This window comes from Strix aluco, chromosome 3 (genome assembly GCF_031877795.1).
Source record: "Strix aluco isolate bStrAlu1 chromosome 3, bStrAlu1.hap1, whole genome shotgun sequence".
Taxonomy (NCBI): domain Eukaryota; kingdom Metazoa; phylum Chordata; class Aves; order Strigiformes; family Strigidae; genus Strix; species Strix aluco.
In genome coordinates this window covers 22,719,790-22,736,799 of record NC_133933.1, presented here as the reverse complement: position 1 = coordinate 22,736,799, position 17,010 = coordinate 22,719,790, and the positions used below count along the sequence as shown (strand labels likewise).

The following is a 17,010-nucleotide window of genomic DNA, read 5'->3' as shown; positions in this document are numbered from 1 at the left end:
TCATCATAGGAGAGGTGGGACCAGAGGATAAAGGCTGGTGCTCTCCTACACTGTGGAGACCAGTTCATCTCCCAGGGCTTCCCACCAGCCCCACGTAGCAATGACCCATGTCTCCTGAGGTAGTATCAGAGCCTCATCTGTGGATTTATCCATGCTCCAGCCCCACCAAAGTAGTTTCTGTTGATGACATTTCACTAGCAAGGGTTATGACTTCTGGTACTTGAAGACATTTTCAGGCTCTGAAGCTCTTCTCCAGCTTGTCTGTCTCCAATTTTGGCACCCAAACTGCACCAGGGTATTACAAGCAGCTGCCCCAGGCTTTCAACTTGTGCCACGGACATTGGTGCAGCATGACAAAGCCAAGGCCCACTCACCCCTTCCTCCAGATAAACTTCCACAGATCAAACAGTTAGCAGCTTTGGAGGGGGACAGGTGCTCCAGGGTATATTCTGTCTGCACATCCAGCCCTTCAGACATGAAACCATGGAGCCACAAAGGACCTTTACCAGCACAGCCCCCACACTATCACACCTTACAACCCCACCCCATCCTCCCCTTTCTGCCCCTAGCTAGCAGCCACCCATGACGCCCTTCCTCACTTCACAACAGTTCTTGTTTTCTCCAGCTCTGCTCATCACCACACTCACACACAGTGCTACCACCAGTCCCAGGCATTTCCTGGGTGAAGATTTATCTGTACTTGGTTCCTCCCTAGGTCTTGATGCCTAAAACCTCTTCCCTCCCACTCCTAAAAACAACACAAGTTTTCATTTTTGTTATGACCGGTTTGAGCTTACTTCAGCAGAGCTGCTCTCCAGCCAGGCTTGCACAGCCCTCTCTGAAGGTGGATGAAGCTGGATGATAGCATACCCAGGGGAAAAAAACTCTAAACAGATCACAGCAGTACCCACCTGTCCCCACCCTTTAATCCAGCACCTCACCAGGAGACCCTGAAACACAGCAGTGATGACCTTGCAGCAAGATGGGTAGACACATACCTGCAACATGCTCCTGGAAGCAGACATTTACACAGATGCCACCAACTGTGGGGGCATCAGACAGGTGCATAATTAAACTCTGCTGTGCTTCTCTCAGGTCCAGGCCCAGTGCTTTGCTTTCCTAAAGCCATTCCTTTTCTATCCAAACATAAGCAAAAAGGCATCATTTGAACCATGAAACACCCAGAGCTTTTCTCCTCAAGCAAGGATTTAGGGATAGTAATCGCTTGTTTAGAGATGGTTGGTACCCAGGATTGCTTTTTGAGAGCTCAGAACACATGCACTACAGGCCATTGCTCCTCACATCCCTCTGTTCCAGGTGACTAAGCTAGTATTTAGGGGATTTTTTTCTGGTTTTGATTGTGCCTCATGGCATCTCAAAGCAGATCAACATCACAGGGATAAAACTCCATGTCCTCAGCTGCTGGGATCTTCCCACAGGGACTAAAATGGGAAGCAGTCTGGCAGCTACAAGACAATGCTGGTTCTCCTCTCATTTGCAGTGATAGGAAGGAGCACGGTTACACCAGAGCAGGGCTTGGACCTGCACTAAGGGAACCTGTATTCAGGTGGTAACTGCTTCCTGTGTGCAGCACTGATGGTGAATTCTCTTTGCACTCCTGCAGAGCAATAGTTTTTCCTAGCTGCACCCAAATGCAGGCAAAGTCAGATGCCAAAAGTTCACCTGCACAGTGTATTTCAAGAGACTGTGTGTTTTGATGAAGCTAAAGTGGATACACACCAAAACAACAAATATTTGGTGAACACAGGCTGAACTAAGCAGGGCAGCAGTGCACAGCTTGCTGTGTCATCAGTTGCAACTACAGGGCAAAGCTTTGAGGACAAATGCCTCAAGTTTAAATGAGAGCCAGAAGAAGAAACATTGCTCTAAGTTCAAAGAAAGGTCCTTATACCACCCACCAAGTTCTTGGAATGACCCAGGGTCACCCATTCAGCAGCATTCCCCTTTTCATTTGGGATGCAAGTTCCAGTTTATCCATAACAACTGGAACCAAGGACTAGGAAAGAGCTCCCTTCCCACCACTGCTCTCCTGCCAGCACTGCACTCCAGGCTGATACAAGGCAGACCCCCAGGCCAAGTGAGCCCTGCTGAGAGGCCAGCCCTTCTGGCCTGGCCCCGAAATAGCATGATGCAAAACCTATCCGTGTGAAGCACATGGAAGTAGCAGACAAGTTCAATTCACTTGCAGTTTCCCCAGCCAGTGCTGTATTTTAATCAGAAACATTCTGGGGCTGGACAAAACATCTTCACTTATTTCAGATCAGCACTTCATCTTTGAAATGCTGCAGCAGGTTCTACAAGAGAAGTAACTCCATGCCTAAGGCAGGGAAGAAATCAAGGCACCTAGCTAGAGGCTGATGGAAGGAAAGGCAAGCTTCAACACTGCGTTTATGTTTCTATGGCGTAGAACATCCACAACGGTTGAGTAGAATACAATTAATCTTTGAACTGTGGGGCTCATGTTGAGCATGCCCTCAAGTTCAAGCATTAAATCTGAGGGTCATTAGTTAGTGTATTTAAACCAGTCTCATGTAAACACAGCACTCTAGCCTCAGCCCAGCTTGTTTGCATAGGTAAGATTAGAGTCTGTTACTTGCCAAATCACAGGAACTTCTCTCCATGTATCTGAGATAGGGGTGTTCCAGGGCATTTGCTTCATATCATCTGATTTTAGTGGAAAATTTAATCCCATTAAGTACACAATTTGAATTACTGAATGGCGTGGTCAGATTTCTACACCCAGGACACTGCCTTGGTACCAAACAAGTTCAGAATTGCACTCAGAAATGCCATTTCTGCCAGGGAGCACTGCAAGCTGTAGCACACAGCCATCAGTGTGTGGCAAGGTATGACCAATTACTCAAAAAGAATTTACCTCTAGACCCAAAACAGCCAAAGCAGACAACCCCAGGTAGCTCAGGTGAGACCCTAGCAGCACACAGCACGGCAAGACTTACCTTCATGCTTGTGGCTCAGGACAGGGTAAGAGCACATACAGGGAACACGCACGGGTACTGCATTAGTATTAAGGGCAGCTATGAGTAGCCTCCGCTCTCCATGACTTCATGCTCTGTAAAGTTAAGGGGTTAGGCAGATTACAGGTAAGCAATTATAGATATAAATACACATTTTTCAGGACCGAGTAAATTGGAGCACCACTTTACTGCAGCCTTTCACCCAGCAATAAGTAACTGTAGGAAGATGGAAGGCAATGATGCTGCCCCTCACTTTAAGTTGATTTAGGTTTACAATTCCACAGGACATGCTCTGAGGTCAGCCACAGGCATGGAACAAGTCTCTCCAGTTCACAGAACAGCCTCAACTGATAGACATGAGTCTCTTCAGATATTTGCATTAGTCTTGCAAGTCAAGCACACCTCAGACCTAAAACACAAGTACTAGCCATTATCTGTAAGGTTGACCATCCCAACCTCTTTTGGCAGTAAGAACAAGTCAGTATGTTTGGAAAGCATTTTCAAACTTTATTTACAACTGTCACAGTGACAAAAATGTAGTTTGAAAAAAATGCTAGCTTCTCCCTGAGGCTCAAAAAAGAATTACAGAAATATAGAATGTATATCATACAACAGGAGGAGTTTTACTGGAGTGCTTTGTTCTTTAGATACGTTCAACAACAAATAGAAATATACACAATACTTCCAAAAAAAGGATGCAGACAGAAATACGCAAGTCTTTAGGGCAGACAGCAGGTCTGAAGTCCAAGGATTGCCGTCTCATTGCTGCCCACATGGTAATATCTTTGATATACAGCTTTGACTTGGTGGTACAGATGGTAGAGACCAATAGAGAGTAACACTTAGGAATAAGATGACTGGCTGGTATGCAGGTGTACAAGCTCATTCCAGTAAGACAGCAAGACTAGAACAAGTGTTACAGATACAACAGCTGAATCCATCACTAGAGAAAATAGTATCACCACATCATGACCTTTCGGTGATCAACCGTCCACCAAGACGGGCAGGGAGCGTGTATAACTGGGTCTGCGTTGCTGGACCAGAGATGAGCCAGTGTAGGAACACTGAATTTCTCCCGCTTTGTGCTAACTCATCTCCAAAATCCTGTCTGAAACAGTTAATGCAGAGCTGATAAATTATTGCCATTATGTTTAAACACAAGCAAGACAAGACTAAAACAATCCTGCCAATATGTTAAAAGCAGTTCCCAACCCCCACCAGCGTTTAACTACTCATGAGGTATTAAAAATACAAATACACACATGTCCAAATAGATTTTAAAAATGGAACCAGTTATAAGCAAAGGGTGTGGCATTGGGATTATTATGAAGGTTTGGTTAAGGCCTTGACATTTTTCTCTTCCATGACCCCAGATTTGGTTTAGGTGGTAACTGTTCTCATCCTATCCCAAGACCGACTGGCTCCCAAGCTGGTCTCCAAAGCTGCAAGATCACTTTCCAGGAAAGCAGTGGCTTACCCTGTCTAGCAGCAGGCTGGCCTCCCCCCCCCAATGGAGACAGATGACTTCTCCTTGAAGTAGGATATGGTGAAGAGGACACAACCACACACTTTGCAAGCCAGTCTGCACTTCATTAAACACCCATGAATGTTTCGCCCTTGCTATGAAGCAAATGCATCTTGTTTCAGGACACCTGGGCTAATCTTGTCCCAGCAGACACCCCTTCCCACTGGTGAACCACACTAGATCTGGAGTTTCATTTTTAGATTACCTCCAGGTCTGGCAGCACTCCCCACCATGCACACCCTTACCAGCCTGTCCTGCACTGAGGAGGTCCTGCAGTGCAAGGATAGAGTAGATTCACAACCCCAGCCCTCTCAAGCCTGTTGACTAGCAAGTTGGAGACGTGAAAACCTACAGCTTCAAGGACACCAAGGTAAGGAGGCATAACCTCCACCCTCTGGCTTTGGGCACTGCACAAGACAAGACCAACCACAGCAGCCTCAGCAAATAGGAGAGAAAAATACGAGATGTTCAAACCTACATGAGCTCTTGCTGCAGACAGAAGCATCTTTTACATCCGATGCGCATTACCCCATGCTAACCACCTGCAAGATAAACTAGGGCCTCGCAGAAGAGATGACAAGCAGCAGCCTAACATTATCCTGCAAATACAGCTGTTCAGCGTTGAAGAATCTAAAGGCAAACAGAGGGGGAGAAAACAGCTTTGGGAAAAGTGGCTGGAAAACAGGCTCAACAGCAAGAGCAAGAAACCCAACTACTCCTATGGATGCTCACGTTACCCTGGGAGGTGCCGAACTGGGGAGAGCTACAGGCCCCTCGTCAGTAGAGCATTTAGCCATGCTTCACTACAGACACCCTTCCACCCCCTGACACACAAAATGGAAGCTGTAAAAAAGGCAAATCTGAGAGATTACAGCTCTGTTCTCACTCTTTTAGCTGGAGGCAGCTCCCAGCCAAATGCTGCCACCTCTGACTTTCCTCCCTCTCCCCGAGCTCCCCCCTCCAGCAGTCCTCGTGTGGTCACCCTCTGCCATGTGCTTGGAATTTCACTGCTACCTCCGCCTCGGAAAAATACAGATAATGATCTCGAGAACAGCAAACATTTCTCTGCGTTACTTCCTTCCTTCCTCAGGAGGTCTGGTGACACCGAGGGCTTCAGTTCTTGATACAGAGAATACAAGAAAACTAAGATCTCGCAGGTGCAAAATTGAACTTGTCTTTTTTTTTAAAAAGACTTTCAAAAGAAGTGTGGCTCTTCCTTCAGAAGGGTGCGGTCCCTTGCCTTTCCTCAGATGCCATTTATTGCTCCTTGTCATCCTTCTTTGCGTCTTCACAGTTTTCTTCCTCCTCTTCTTCCTCCTCCTCCTCCTCCTGCACGAGGAACTCTTCGGGTGGCCATCTCAGCTCACCGCTCTCCACATCACCCTCCGTCGGCTCCACCACAATTGAGGGCAGGCGGTCCTTCAGCTTACAGTAACGGTCAAAGTCTGAGGGATCAGGGAAGATCTGAAAGAGCCAAGAAACAGTCTGTGAGAGGGGCTGCGTTCAAGCAGTCTTAGCCAAAACCCAAGACACTTGGGTCTTCAGGGCAGACTAGTCTGGACACAGAGTAAACCACTGAGTGATGGGAAGACTTTGAACTTGTAAATAAGGTTCTCTAATCTCTGACTATTGGAAATGAGCACTGCCCAAGAGGCTTCCAAAGCACACACTTGCTTGGATAGTGCTCAGCAAATAGGCATCTGCCCTTTTGGATATTTATCCAAACGCCTCACCCCCACCACCACTGCTTTTGCATTAATGCTCATGAGTTTGCAACACTGAGCTATCTCGCTCAGAAAATCTGAGATCTCATTTCCTGCTGCTGCACACCAGAACAGGCTTGTGCTCCAGGCTCTCCTGCTAGAAGGGAGAGGAGGCATGTGGCAACCCAGTGCTAGAGCAGTCCAGACCCTTGCAGTGAGGGCCTGCATCTTGTATCACTCCAGGGCCACAGCACCAGGCTGAAAGAGAAGTTCAGCTGCATTTTAGAGATAATTCTGGCAGTGTTCTGCATGCTACAGCTACCATACACCAGCAGTGAAACTCAGCTAGAGGACACTCATTTTATGGAAGGGTTGGAGACTGGATCACATTTCTTCAGACAGGAGGTACCTGTGGCATAGCCAGCAATTATGCACCATATTCCTCATGCAAGGAACATGAGGATCCCCTATCTCCAGCTCTGCGAGGTGCATAGAGAAGTACCTTACCCCTTCCCTCCCACAGCTTGCCTTGTGGATGCACAAGCTCATGCACCGCAGCAGCACCGGGGCCCATGCTCACTGGCAGTGCCACTGGGACACACACTTTGATCCCACTAGGAACTGAGACAAAGACATGGGTACAGGAAAAACCTCCCCTGCAGTGCAGTGTTAGCAGAAGCCCTACACGACTAAATCGCAATGTGAACAGAAAAGGTTGCTGGTACTTATAGGTATGCCCTACTAGGGGAACAGCTTCAAACCCCAGCTCATCCAGAAAGAACTGCTGCGTGACAAGAACCAGTTGCCACATCAGATCCTCTGGTTGGTAACCAGAAGATTAAACAATTCCCACCTGTTTATTTCAAACAATTTTATCAGAGTGCCCATTTCACATTACAGTTGCATTTAAACACCCCAAAGAAGATAATGACAAAATACACTTTCCCCTTAAGGTTGTAGATGGGGTAAGGAGTCAGGCACTGTACTTTTATTTAAACACCAGCTGCATTCAAGTGAGCCAGAAGAGCATCCTTGGAGGGAACAGCACTGCCAGTCTCACAGGCACACTGCTCGTGGGTGCCTCAGTTTGAGAGCAAAATCTGATCTGCTTTGATCTTTGTGATTCCAGTTATAAAAGCAGGTTCCCCATCCAGGAGGCAGGAGCATTAACCATGAAGCATTATTGTCCTCAGGCCAATCGTGCAGGCACCCAGCACCTTGGAAGCCCCAGACAAAACTCCAAAGTGGAACAACATCCTATCAACTTGTTCTTCAGCCTAGCAACTCTTAACTACACCATTATCTCCTTGTCAATATTCAGTCTTCCTCTACTCAACCACATTTCTCCCTTGCATCTAAAGCTTTGTGGCAACCAAGCTGCCAATGAGGAAGGCGTGGGGTTGCTACTTAATGCCAAGTCAGGCAAGGTAACTGAAGGCAGTGCACAACACAGGGGCTGTTCACACACATCCATCTGGTCCTGGGGACAGTGGTGCAGGAGCCCAGCTCCCACTACAGCACCCACCATGCAGAAGCTTTCCAGGTGCACCAGAGCGAGCGAGGTCTTTGAACATAGCCATATGAACACAGGCATTGCAGCATGAGCTACTTGCCATTAGTCACTTCTGGTGCAAGACAGTAAGTTTCTTGGTGCTTTGTGGCTTCTGCTTGGCCAAAGGCAGTTTCAGACACATGGTGCATTACTGGAAGTACAGTCAGTGGCTTTTAAGCATCAACTCATTATCTAAACTCAGGATAGGAAAAAAATACCCTTGACATCACAAGGTTTAGAAGGTTGCAATGGAAAAAGAAGTGTGGTTCAGGAGGTTACATAAGCTGATAATGTCATGAAAATAGCCTCCTGTGCAAGAAAAATAGCCATATAATAATTAAGCTAACCTTTGGCTGCTATCATTTTAAGCACATTAGGTCAAATTGGAGCAATTTCTTTGAAAATAGCCTGCCAGATTTTTTTTTCCAGAAACTAAGTAGTAGTCATTTCCTTACAAACAAATATCCCCAAAATGTGGTGTGCAGTTTTTTAATAAAAAAACCCTAGCACAATCTTATCTCAAACAGCTGCAGGACAGGCCGAACTCAAGAAGGTCAGGATTTTTTCCACTAAGTCATGCTTTTTAATCGTCAAGGCAGCATGAAATGAGATGTTGCAACTGCACTTTCAATGGGCGTGGACAGTCAATGGAAAAAATACACAAAGGCAGATTTCCTCACATGTGACAAGCAGGGCAACACAGCAAGACAAGCATAGGGACTGAAGGAAAAAGGGTTTCAGATTAAGCCTGTTTGCACATCTGGGGAAGCTGAGTGGAAAAGTTATCCCAACAGGCCTCCCCACTCACCCCTGAATAAGCTGTATTGCCAGACTTTTTATAAAAAGCTAAGCAAGCACCACTGCTGTCCCACACCAGTAGTGCCATGCTGCATCTGTTGGTCCCATATGCCTAAGCTGGTCACACTCCAGATTTAGACAATGGGAAGAGAAAAACAACTCAAACTTGCAGCAAGGACCCCCCGGAAATGCAGCAGCTCAGCTCTGACCTGTGAGATCAGCACCCAGCCAGGACAGCTTGCCTAGCAAAACCTGCCCACAAGCTTTTCTGCTCACATTACCCAGGTCAGGCATGTGGGAGGAAGACTTTGCATCTCCTCACCACTCAAAGAGCACAGCAGCAACAGGTTAACTTCTCCCCCTCATTTACCAGAGGAAGCCACCTTGCACACAGCTGAAACAGATGCCTGCTTCTGGCTGATCTGGTCACTGGATGGGGGACAAGTGACTGGTTGTGAAGGCTACCTAAAAGCAAATTTAGCAGCAATTCAGAGGTATCTTCCTCCCCCTCACTTGCATGGTACAGCACAAGGGGCTGCAACTGCTTCTGCAGAGCCCCCCCCTTCTGTAGCTGCACCCCAACTCCTGGCCCATGGATAGACACATCCAACACCTCTCAGAGCCCACAGAGGACACAAATATTGCTTCTTACACTACTCAACAGCTTTTCACTCACAGCAAGACTGATTTTCACAGATCTCTCCAGATTATGTTTTGGGAACTGCTCTCCTCACGGACCGATCCAGATCACATACAAATCAATCAAACTCTTGCCTTGCAGCTGGAAAGGGCAGTGAAAAGCAGAACTTGAAACAAAAGGTTGAAAAGATTTTAGAAAGATGTTTGCCTCTGTTTCGGATGATCTAGCTCTACTATCCTTGAATGAAGTCTTGGCAAAAAGAATGGAAAGTTTTCATTGCCCTGGGGACGCTCCATACCCTCTCAGCATTCACAGGGATGGAGAAACACCAAAAGCAGGAGAGATGTCAGACAATTAAGAGGATTAGCTCAGCACTACCATAATCCAAGTGTCACTTGTAAATTCAAAACAACTTCCACATGTGTACTCCATACCAACACCCATAGTTAAAATGCTTGTCTCCCCTCCCATGGGGCTGAAAACGATTTCAATTACATTACACAGAGACTAAGGCAATAAGATCTTTCCAAATTAAGTTACTGTTTTGGGGAAGAGCTTTGCTTCATTGTGGTAATACTACACAAGACTGAGAAGTCTGTACTGAGAGGCATACCACTTCAGGCACAGGATACACCCCTGATGTACACATATCACTCATCCTCTCAGTACTAAAAAGCGAAGTTTTGTGCCTCTTCAACAGTATCAAGCCAATATTCTAAAACCCAAATCAGCATTTAAGTTCTTAAATAAAACTTCACTGTCATTGAGAAGCATTGCAAGCTCATTTCAGGAAATATTTAAATCATCTCTCTGTGCCCTCTTTGGAGGAATTTTCCAGCTATAAGGAACAGTGCTAATACATACATTTACTCACACACAGTAGTCATGACTCGAAACCCAGCTCCCTCTAGTATGCACACAGCAGCCTGTGACTCAGGTTTATGAGCTATAACAACTCCCCAGTCACAGACAGATTGCCCTATCTTGGGGGACAGTGGCAAGGAAACTTCATATATCATAACAATTTTCCATCACGGTAACAAGGCATCAAGTAGGGAGGAAAACACATGCACCAAGATGTTCTGATTAGCTGCTGTCTTCAGTTTGCGTTTCAGTGGAACACTTTTTTGCATAGCATAGCTGCGAACATGATTAGTTTTGGCTCTGTTTATTCCATATCCTGCTTCTGCCTTCATTTAAGGTCCCAGACCCTGGAATACACACTGAGTCAGCCTACTAATCTTGTCCAGTAACCACGCATCGGATGTGAACAAGTTATCCCAAACTCGCTTGCTACCACCACCTTTTTGCAGGCCAGTCTCAAGACTGTCCACAGCAGCGAGCGTCAGCTCTAATACAGGACTTCCCCTGCACAAATCAAGGCTGCACAGACACAAAGCACCTTACAAGCAAAAAACGACAGTTACAGATGAAGCTCAGTTTCCACCCTTTGTTGTCAGCCCCTGGGTCAGTAACACGTTGGTCCCCCAGTTTAGCTGGGGGATGCAGCGGATGCAGCTCAAACCCCTCAGCACCGAGCCCCACAGCTCCTTGGGAAAGTCAGTGCTTCACTGGTGCTGGTGAAGAGGTGCTGCATTCCCCAAAAACGATTTCCCCAAGACCCAAGCTTTCACCATAGACAATGTATGGAGCATTAAGCCTATTTACCTAGATTCAGTCAGTCTGACATGATTCATAGGTAGCTATGGCTGTGATTAACCTAGACAGATCCCTGCATGATGTGATCATGACTTAAAAGAGCTAAAGCTCCCCACAACAACTAAACCCCAGCTGATGGTGTGAGGCAATCTCAGCCTCCACAGACCTATCTCCTAAAAGGGGAGCCTAAAGTCCCACAGGACCCATAAGCCAGACAGCCAGTCTGCAGCAAAGTAGCATGCTCAACCCAGGACACAGCATTTGCTCAAAATAAACACTTTGGGCACAGAAGAGTCTTCAGTTGTGCTCAGCTCCTGCTCCACTTCCAAGAAGCAAGGCAGGATTCGGGTCAAGGCACTGTTTTGACAACAGCTTCACAAAATGATTAATTCAGCCTCTGTTTCAGCAGCATCATTTGTGCTACTGTGAGATGGCATCAGGGGACAAGCTGGCAGAGTGCTGATGAGGCTCTTCAGAGAACGGGTATATCTAGGGGCTGGAAAATAGCAAACGGTACATTAGCTCCGACTGGCAGTGAAAAAAGCCCAGCTCACCAGAGATTGCCAGGCAGGAAGCACATGAAGCCCTCCATAGGCACATCTGTTTGTAGCAGGGGCATCTTGAGCCATCAGCTGCGTTTCAACGAGTTTTTTGTTTAGTAAGTCCCATGGGAATTATGGGACATCTATTAAAGATCCAGAAATAGCTCTTCACTGCAGGCACAAGACCCAGCATGACATCATCTCTTCAGCTGCATCTTCTGTTTTGTCTATGCTACCCTGTTCTGAGATTCATGCCCTAATTTCACCATTCACTTCTGCTCAGGCCCTTTACATCTGTTGGCTGAACCACCTTCAGGGGGCTCAGAGCAGCTTTACATCACAAATACAGTAATAAAAGCTACTTTACATAGAAAGGTTTTGAAATTAGCACATTAGCTTACAAACATTGTGTATTAACTGGAAAAAGGCATTTCTATGCTGAGAAAGCACATTTTGCAAGTGAAACTCTACAAATTACTAAGCCTACACTGGCAACTCAGTTATCACTGATAAGACTTCTGCAGTCTGAGTTTTCACATCATTGCTTCAAGAGCAGTGCTGGCCAGCCCACCAAGGCCAGGAAGCTTCACACCTTCAGCTGATGTCTAGACAGACAAGACAGTCCAGAGCATGAGCAGAGGCAAAGGGGTGGAGGCAGCAGAAGGAAAAAGTCAACAAGCCAAGTTTCCTCCATAACCAGTGAGACAGACAGGAGCCCTGAAGTTCAGTGAACTGCATGGGACAGAGGAGTCAGATTGCTGAAGTTTATACTCAGGGTATGCGTTTGTTTCCTCAGTTTACTTCCAAGTAAAGGCAAAACCACTTTGACACAGTACGGCTGGTAGGACAAGTCTGTCTGTAGCAGATACAGACGTGCTTTACAGTTCCAGCAAAGCTGCTGTACCATCTCCTGGTGCAGGCAGTTTCATGTCTGCATATGGTGGCAGAAGCAGCCCCCAGGCTCACAGCCAGCATGCTATGGACCCAGGCGGTCCCTGCTCCACACAGCCTGAAGAGGCACATTTTGAACCTCAGTTTGAGGTCACCTCTGCAGTAAAATAAATACAAGTTCTACTACTAGAAGAAGAGAAACTTTTCAAACTAAAAGCTTGCCTCTCCCAGTTCCAGCTCCACTTTTTTTGCCTCTCATAGCCAGCCAAGGGCTGTTACACTCACATCATGAGTGCCCAACTCCACAGATGAGTGGAAGATGTTGTTGCAGCTTAGAACCACAAGCCTCAGTGTAGGAGCAGTCATGCTCCATTAGCCCTGTCTGGTTTTAAGTTATCACACTACAGCCCTCAGACTAGCACACACTTTTCCACGTACCAAACTCTCCATCAGCAAAGCAAGTACCAAAGTCTGAGGTAGAACAAAGAGTTCATGGTGCAGTTTGCATCAGATTTGTCCTTGCTGTTCTAACTTGAGTTTTCAACCCTTTAAGGATGATTTCTACTTACCTTGACACCACTGTGACATTCTCAGTCTAGCAGCCAGAGGAGAAAGGCTCGTGCCTGCTCCTCAATCCTCTTTATACTAACCTGATTGAGGCACACCTCGTACACAGTCCACACACCGCTAGTGCCCCATCAGGATCTTCCATTTCAACACCTCAACCCTTGCTGGCATCAGTTTGGCTTACATCAAGGTGAAGTACTAGCAGGCAGTTCCCAGCTCTTGCATGCATTTGAAAAAGTCATCTATGACTAGACCACTACAGAGAATGGATCCAGGATGCAAAAGCCCTGCATAGATATGAGTCGTCAGCATTTATGACTCACACACCTTCAGGTTTGGATGATCCACTCAAAACTGAACAGGCCTGTTCCTCAGTTGGCCCAAGCCAACTTATCAAGGTCATTAGCACTTGGGGAAAAACCTCACTGAAGCAATCATTAGAAGAAGCAGGGCATGTAGATTCTGCCTCTCAGTGGAAAATTCAGATAGGTTTGGCCTGACTGGGTTAAGCCTCTTCATATGGTGACCCATAAAGACAACTGAACATCCCATGCAGGTTAGTCTGATTGCTTCAGGTTTAACCACTCTCATTGCTGTACACTCCCTCTATAGGAAAGAGAGGTCATATGCTTTCCACTAAACTCAAGCACTGAAGCACAGCACAGCTACTTCCACATACAATCAATAAACCAAACAACTTGTACTATCCAGATCAAGAATTCTGACCAAAAAAAGCAATGCATCCCCCTTATCCTCCCCACGGGTTTGGCTTCTGCTGGAGGCCTCAGTCATGGCCCAAAGTTTGCTTGATTTCATGCTTCAGTGCACTGTTACCGCCTTGTAGCTCATTTTTCAGACATAAATATGCAAGCATACAACAGCACACCTCATTTGAATGCACACTTAGAGCAACTGCCTCTGCAGGTTGTGTAACATCTGCAAAGGAAGAGCCCTGCATCAGGATCTGCAGGTAAGACTCATCCAATGCACAGACCAGATGCAAGTCATCTGCATTCACTCAGCAACTGTCTTAAATCTCATCAACAAGTCTCCTGGAAGAGTAGGAACACATGGATCTAGTAGGCTAAGATGAACAACTTGCCCTTTGATTAACTGTAAGCTAGGAAACAAAAGCGATATTGATACTAAAGGATTAAGGCTCAAACTCGCTTCTAAGACCACCTCTTCACCCCAGTCATTGATCTAGAGGTTAAGAGCTCATTACATTGTTCAGAGCTTTCAGAATGAATGCAGCTCCTGCCGTCAGGTACTGATACCTCAGTGGCATTTCAAGGCTTGTTTAGGCTGTCTCTGGCCTTGCTGTATCTTATAAGACTGTTAACCCTCTCAAATGGGCCCATCAGTCAGGAAAACCAAGAAATAGAAGAAAAAAAATACAAGTGCCATATAAACAACTCCCTCCTGCTCTAGCAGATCATTTGTATTCCATGTTACAAAGAGATCTCAAGAGTCCTCTCAGCCCAGTGAGTGGTGCAAACCCTTCCTTAACTGATCTCCCACTGAGTCCCCATGAATGCCGAATGAGTGGGGGCTCAATCACTTCAGAAACCACCAAGTCCTTGCCAATCCAGTCTGATACCAAGTGATATTTTAGACAACCTGCTCCTGCCAAGCAAGCATTCCAGTCTGTTGACTAGTTCTCGCTACAGCAAGATCTGCTATTAGGTCAGGCTATGGAAAGGTACGTTAGACCGAGTTTGCAGTCCAGCCCAAGCAATTCCATAGGGGATTACTGCCTAAGCAGCCAGCAAAGCACCTACCTGATACGACAGGCCGTCCTTGCGGGGGCTTAGCCCAATCTCATCCATAGCTGGGGTGTTCATCATCACTTCAGTCATTTCAGCTGATCTCAGATAATCAGGGCTAGAAACAAAAGACAGCATTCAAATCATCCGAGGGGCTCCAGGGGAGCTGAGCAAGATTTAAGTAGCACGAGGAAGAGACAGCAAGCTGGAGAGGCTGTCGGCAGTCTATTTCTGGTCCCTTCCTTCCTGACCCCCTCTTGGAATGGGGTGGGAAAAGCTCAGTACCTCGTACACCGGTGCAACATCCCCTGCCCCGGGGAGCAACTCCCTGACATTCTCCCCAAGAGCCGAGCTCAGGAGCAGCTCGGAGGCTCTAGCAGCAGCGCTTCACTTTTAACTCCGCTTCCTCCCGCTCTGCCCCCTAAGGGGGGAAAGTAAAAAAACACAGTAAATAAGTGCAAGCGCTGGGGTTTTTTGTGGCTTTTTTCTTTTAAAAAAAAAAAAGCTGGTGTGCTTTAGCTCCTGCTGACTTATTTTACAACCTCAGGGACTTCCACACCAGCGGAGCGCACGGCGCCAATTCCAGCCCTGCTTTTCCAGCCTTAATGGCATTTCCAGCTCGAGAAAGTGAATTCCCACAGCTCGCCGCTCCTCTATTGCGGCTCGCCCCGCACCGCCGCTACCAGCCTCTGCTCCCCCGCTCTCGGAAAATCACGCCCCGGGGCTTCGCGTCGCCCCACCGCATCGCGTCTTCCCGGGGACCCGCTGGGGGCTGAGGGGGGGCGGCTGAAACCCCCGCGGACACGGTCACAGCAGCAGCCTGCTGGGGTAGAGCCTCCTCCCGCCCGCGGGCCGCGATACCCCCCCCCGCCCCGCGGGAAGCGCCCACTCACCAGGGCAGGGGACACAGCACAGACATGAAGTCCCGGCGGAGGCTGCCCCGCGCCCTCGGGGATGGGGGGGTGGGGGGTGGCGGGAGGGGCACCCAGGCGCACGGCGCTGCCCCGCGAGCAGAGCGGCTGAGCGGCACCGGGGGACGATGCTGCGCTGCCCGGGACCACCCGGAACCGCCCGGCCCCACCGCTCCCGCCGCCGCCTCCCGTCTGAGCGCGGCCGCTGCCGCCGCGCCGCCTTAAATGGCCCCGGGGGGCGTGGCCCGACCCGCGTCCCCGCCCCCCCGCTTGACGTCACCGTTTTCATGAATGGCTTCGGCGCGCGCCGCCGGGGGGGGCGGGTGCGTGTCCCCAGGGGCGCCCCCCCACCTCAGTCTCGCAAGCGGGAGGCGGTGGCCGGTGGGGCCCGGCCCGTTCATTATTTTTCACTCTGTCTGCGCGGGCCGAAGTGGGGTGCGGCCCCCCCAGAACCAGCGCTGGGAGCCGGCCGGCGCGGGGGTGCCCCGAGCATCATCATTATCATCATCATCATCATCATCACCCCGAGCATCACCATCAGCCCGGCCGGGGCTGGGTTTCACCCGCGGGAGGCGAAGCCCCCTTCGCGGGGGGGGTACGTGATGGCGGGGGGAGGCCTGGGGCAGGCGGGGGCCGTGGCGGAGCGGCCGCAGCGGCGGGGCTCGGGCACACGGCCCTGGCCCGGAGAGGCGGCCGCAGCCGCCCAGCCCTCGCCTGTGAGCCGCTCCTGCGGCCGGCACCCCCCGCCGGCCTGAGCAGGGGAGAAGGTTCAGGAGGCCGAGCTATATTTAGCAAAACAACGTGAATCAATAACGGGAAGGCACGGGAGGAGAAGGAGGCGAAGCCGTTTGCAGCCCCGCGGGTGGCTGTAAGTGAAGGACGCCTCCTGCCATCCGCCCTCGACGTTAAACTGCTGGAAGGCAAAACCCATCCTTAGGTGAAAGGTTTGGGCACCCCAGGCCCAGCTGAAGGCCTGGCTGTGGGCATCGTGCGGTGATGGTGCTCACGCAGGAACGGGCTGTGCCCCAGGGCAGGCACGCTGGACACTGCTCTTGGCCACGGGTCCGGCCAGGGCCACCACGGCTGCCGAGGGGTGCTCGGTGGTTCGGGGAACTGCTCTCCCCTCTCTCTCCTCGCCCAGTGAGCGCTATCCTGCTGTACACTGACGGGTAAAGTTTAGTGCAGGGACTGGGTTTGTTCCACCCGTTGCTCCGTACTGCTCCTCTAGACTTTGCCAGCAAAGTGGATAAGCAAGCACACAACTACAAATTTTTCTTGCACCCTCAAATGCAGAGCGTAGCGCTGCTGCAGCCCTTCGTAAATGCGCCGGAGCACGGGCATATACACGTTACTTGCCCCAGTGTTTAAGTGCTAACAAGTGCAAGTTCAGCGTTTCCGAAGGAAAGCTTTGCCCTCAGCTCTACCCAGCAACCCCCAGACTGTATATAAATGTGTACATA

General features: G+C 48.9%; 1 protein-coding gene and 1 long non-coding RNA gene across 2 annotated transcripts in view; both read right to left on the bottom strand.

Annotated features, from left to right (window-relative positions):
- LOC141921693 (uncharacterized) overlaps positions 1-3,085 on the bottom strand; it is a 77,043-nt gene extending 73,958 nt beyond the window's left edge. The window contains exon 1 of the long non-coding RNA XR_012622736.1: positions 2,979-3,085. This is a non-coding gene — a long non-coding RNA (uncharacterized LOC141921693). The remainder of the gene's footprint in view (positions 1-2,978) is intronic.
- Positions 3,086-3,482: 397 nt separating this feature from the next.
- Positions 3,483-15,742, bottom strand: LBH (LBH regulator of WNT signaling pathway). Its single transcript, XM_074817739.1, has 3 exons — positions 15,533-15,742; positions 14,655-14,757; positions 3,483-5,985 (listed from the first exon to the last, which is right to left on the bottom strand). The coding sequence occupies exons 1-3, from the start codon at positions 15,556-15,558 to the stop codon at positions 5,779-5,781; spliced, it is 336 nt and encodes a 111-aa protein (XP_074673840.1). The 5' UTR covers positions 15,559-15,742; the 3' UTR covers positions 3,483-5,778.
- Between the last annotated feature and the right edge of the window lie 1,268 nt (positions 15,743-17,010).

Bases quoted from the DNA above. Each gene is read 5' to 3' on its own strand.
- LBH (XM_074817739.1), bottom strand. From the start codon at position 15,558: ATGTCTGTGCTGTGTCCCCTGCCCTG. The intron at 14,758-15,532 runs GTGAGTGGGCGC...TTTTGTTTCTAG, and splicing joins GTGCTGTGTCCCCTGCCCTG to CCCTGATTATCTGAGATCAG. The intron at 5,986-14,654 runs GTAGGTGCTTTG...TGGCTCTTTCAG, and splicing joins AGGACGGCCTGTCGTATCAG to ATCTTCCCTGATCCCTCAGA.